This window comes from Lipotes vexillifer, unplaced genomic scaffold, assembly GCF_000442215.2.
Source record: "Lipotes vexillifer unplaced genomic scaffold, Lipotes_vexillifer_v1.1 scaffold1196, whole genome shotgun sequence".
Lineage (NCBI taxonomy): Eukaryota > Metazoa > Chordata > Mammalia > Artiodactyla > Lipotidae > Lipotes > Lipotes vexillifer.
This window is the reverse complement of record NW_006773416.1, coordinates 290,990-294,666: the sequence shown is the minus strand read 5'-3', so window position 1 is coordinate 294,666 and position 3,677 is coordinate 290,990. Positions and strand designations below refer to the sequence as shown.

The 3,677-nt window shown below is 53.5% G+C and overlaps 1 protein-coding gene across 1 annotated transcript in view; it reads left to right on the top strand.

The window, feature by feature from the left end:
• Positions 1–3,463: 3,463 nt before the first annotated feature.
• The window catches only part of DUSP22 (dual specificity phosphatase 22), a 46,890-nt gene continuing 46,676 nt past the window's right edge, over positions 3,464–3,677 (top strand). Inside the window, exon 1 of the mRNA XM_007448306.1 lies at positions 3,464–3,557. Within this exon, the coding sequence (XP_007448368.1) occupies positions 3,537–3,557 (21 nt within the window). The 5' untranslated portion in view covers positions 3,464–3,536. The remainder of the gene's footprint in view (positions 3,558–3,677) is intronic.

The following is a 3,677-nucleotide window of genomic DNA, read 5'->3' as shown; positions in this document are numbered from 1 at the left end:
AAGAGGCACACAGAGAAAGAAATCTCATCCCTAAAAGATCTCACCCCTATGGGCCCACAGCACAAACAGCACTGGCGGGGGCTGCATTTGCTCTCCAAGGGCTGCAGACGTTTCTGATCATCATGACAGAGGGGTGCCCCTGGCATCCAGTAGTAGAGGCCAGGGATACTGCTCAACATTGTACAACGCACAGGACAGCCCCACAAGAAAAAAAAAAAAAAAAGATCTAGCCCCAAATGTCAGCAATGCTGAGGCTGAGACACCCCAGATTACAGTATGTTCAAAAGGCCAAGGAAGATAGTCTCTGAATTATCAGCAACACCCGTAATGACTTGGCTGTGGCTCTAATGGCTGAACTTCTGCTTGTGGGCTTTTATACACTCCCACCTTAAAGTTCAAAGTTATTGCTCACTAAATACACCACTAACTGGTTATCCTTAACCACATGCGTATGGTCCCTGCTGGCCCACGTGACTAGTAACCATTCCGCACTGTGCACACATGAAAGCTTTATTTGTTTGGGAGTTGCTGCCAAAATTTGTGGTGTTGGCTGTGCTGAGACACAGGAAAACAGCAGGAAGAGAAGTAGAAGTAAAAATCTTATATGGAGTAAAAATCTTATAAGCCTAATGGCATCATTAGGCTTATGATGCCTTAACAACTTTACGAATAAGAATGCAAGTGTATAGACTCTACTCTAAATTAGAATCTAAACAGATTCTACTCCAGCTTTTTGTCTAGGAGTCTTCTTCCCTCCCTTCTTTCCATTATCAGCAGCTATAAAGAATAAAAGAAGACAGGAAGGAGCTTGGAAATGAGTATGTCACCTGTTCAGCATGAGAGCTGAACCTGAAAATCTCTGAGGCGGTGCTATGAAAATTAAAACAGAGAAAACCAGGACATGTCAAAATGGATCAGACTTTTCCTTTTCTTTAGTCACAGAATTGCAACACATGACAATGATAATTTTGGGGTCATGATTCAGAGAGTTGGGGTTAGCTTCAAGGATAAAGTGGACGGGAGTGCAGGGAGATAGAGTCCCTTATGGAAAACTTTCCCGACACACCCACGCACGCACAGACGCAAGTGCACACACACGCACACAGACACAGACACACACACAAACGCACACACACGCACACACCATAGCTGGTTCTGAGTTTAGGAGAGCTTGTTAAGCAGATGGTCTGAGCTAGAAAAATAAGTTTATAAGAAATGAATAAGAGAAAGAAAATGTTCCAAATGGATGGCAGAAGAAAAACTGGGTGTGGCTCTGTCATTTATGGGCAAATACTAACTCAAGAATTGTTCACGTTTTCGAAAGTTCATCTGAACTGGAAGCAACAACAGCACAAGCAGAGGAGGGAAATAAAAGTCGTTCACTGACTGCTGGCTATTAGGACCTTTGGAAATTCAGTCCAATGCTCTATTTTAAGGAGGAAAAAAAATGGTTCAGAAAAGCTGATCATCTTGCCCAACAGCACTCTGAGATTTAGGGACACAGGTTGGTCTTGGGATTCCCCAGGCAGCCCACTAACCATGCTGTGCTGTCTATAAGCAGGAAGGCAGTAAAAGTCATGATGGTGAGGGGCAGAGGGGGTGGGCTGTCCAGGTGACTGGGAGGTGGGAGGGAAAAGAGGAAGTGAAGGTGGTGGGGAAGGAACACCCCAGAAGCAAGGGATAGGAAGGGTCCTATCCTACCCATGGGGGACAATTTGGGCCCCAAGGGGGGCTTCCTCCACATGGGGCTCTGGTACCTGTTATGGCCCAGAAGACATCAACAAGGAGGGAAATGACTCAGATGGAGTCTGCAAGTTCTTTTCAAAATGTCAGCCTTCCTTAGAGCCTCACTACTGTCTCCTCAGTCTTCTGGAATTTGTGATCTTAGTCCACAAATATTTACTGAACACCTATTTTGTGCCAGGCCCTGTCCCTGGCCATGTGGCTGCAGCAGTGAATAAGACAGACAAGGTCCTTTTCCTCTGCAGGATGCTTTCTGGTGAGACAGATAGCAAATAAATACGAGAATGTCCACTCATCTTAAGTGCTATGAAGAAAACAATACAGGGTAATATGATGGTGACTGGAGGATATCTCCTTTAGACTGGGTGGTCAGGAAAAGCCTCTTTGAGGAGGTGACATTTGGGCTGGGAGCTTGAAGAGAAGAGCCAGCTAGGGACTGAGATGGCTGGGTGGAGAGCACAGCCCACACAAAGGCTCAAGGCCATGGTGAAGTGATCAAGCGCCAAGGGTGGCACGTTCAAGGGACACACAGAAAGTCTGCTTGGCTGCGACTCGGGAAAGGAGGAGCATATGAAATGAGGTCATCGGAGGTGAGCCCGGCCGTACCAGAATGAGGCATCTGTTCATTTAACAAATAATTATCAAGCACCCACAATGTGCAGGGCATTGCTGAGGGTATAAAAGTGAAACGGCTAATCGCCTAGTTCAAGGATTCTGTCCGCAGGGAAGAAGTCAGGAGTTTAGTAAGGGTGACAGAATACTTACACAATGCTGCTACAGGTTAGAAAGTGTTCCACTCCAGGCAGAACCACAACGCAGACATTACCGTGTTGCTTAGCAAGGAAAGGGGCTTTCCGGAAGCGACTGTATCAACATACCCATGCAACTACCAGAGCCAGTTTACAGTCTGAAGGGGACACACTGGCCGTCCAAAGTCACGGTATGACGTCTGACATCCGGACATCTGCTCCGCCAGGGTCGGGAGGTTAGGTCATCCCAGAGATGAGTCACCGAGCCCACCTTCTCCACCGGGTGAGCCTTCTCGCTCTTCGTGGGTGCGGCAGGGCCGTAGGAATCCCCCCACCCGGCCTAAATCGGTAGCACTCAGAAAACCCAGGCAGGGGAGCCTGCAAGACCAAGCCTTCCTGATTAGCACCTGATTCACCCAGGCAGTCAAGGCAGGGCGGCGACTGCCGGTAACAGGCCCCCAGTGGCCCCGGGGAAAGGCCTGCCGGAGTTTTGGTGACCCTGACCCCCGGGGAGCGACCCGTGACACACCTCACTGGGTAGGGGCTGCGCCTGCGTGACCACCGGCTCCGCCCCGTCTCGGAACGCGCAGGGCGACGGCGGCCGGGGCGGGGGTGCGCGTGCGCCCTGGGCCCGGGCCCCCGAGTAACCAGAATCCTGGAGGCCCCCGCTTCCAGGAGTCATGTCCCTGCACCCCGGCCCCCGGGAGACATAATCCCTGCGCCCCGGCCGGGCCCCTAGGAGCCGCGTCCACAAGTCCCGGGGGCCGGCGTGGCAGGCGCCGGGCTCACTCCGGGAGGGGGCGGGCGCCGCGAGCCCCTTTCCGCAGGGGCGCCTGTGCCGCTGCCCGGCGGCCGGGGAGCCCGGGGGCCGCGGGGGACAGGAGCGCAGCGGACACAGAGGCCTGGGCGCCGCCGGTCCGTGTTGCTGTTTACGCTGCGGGCGCGCAGTGCCCTCTGCCCGCCCTCCCGCTGCTCCCCCGCCCGCTCCAACATGCCCTCAGTGCGCCTGCCGCCGCGCCCCGGGCGCTAGACCGCGCGGCCGCCATGGGGAATGGGATGAACAAGGTAACGTGTCCCTCGTTCCTGCCCTCTGCCTCCACTCCTCAGCCTGCCTGCGCGGGGCTTTGCCGGCGAGGGGAGCCCTCCGCGCCCCGTCCGCGCCCCCGGGCCCCCGAGAGGCGGGGG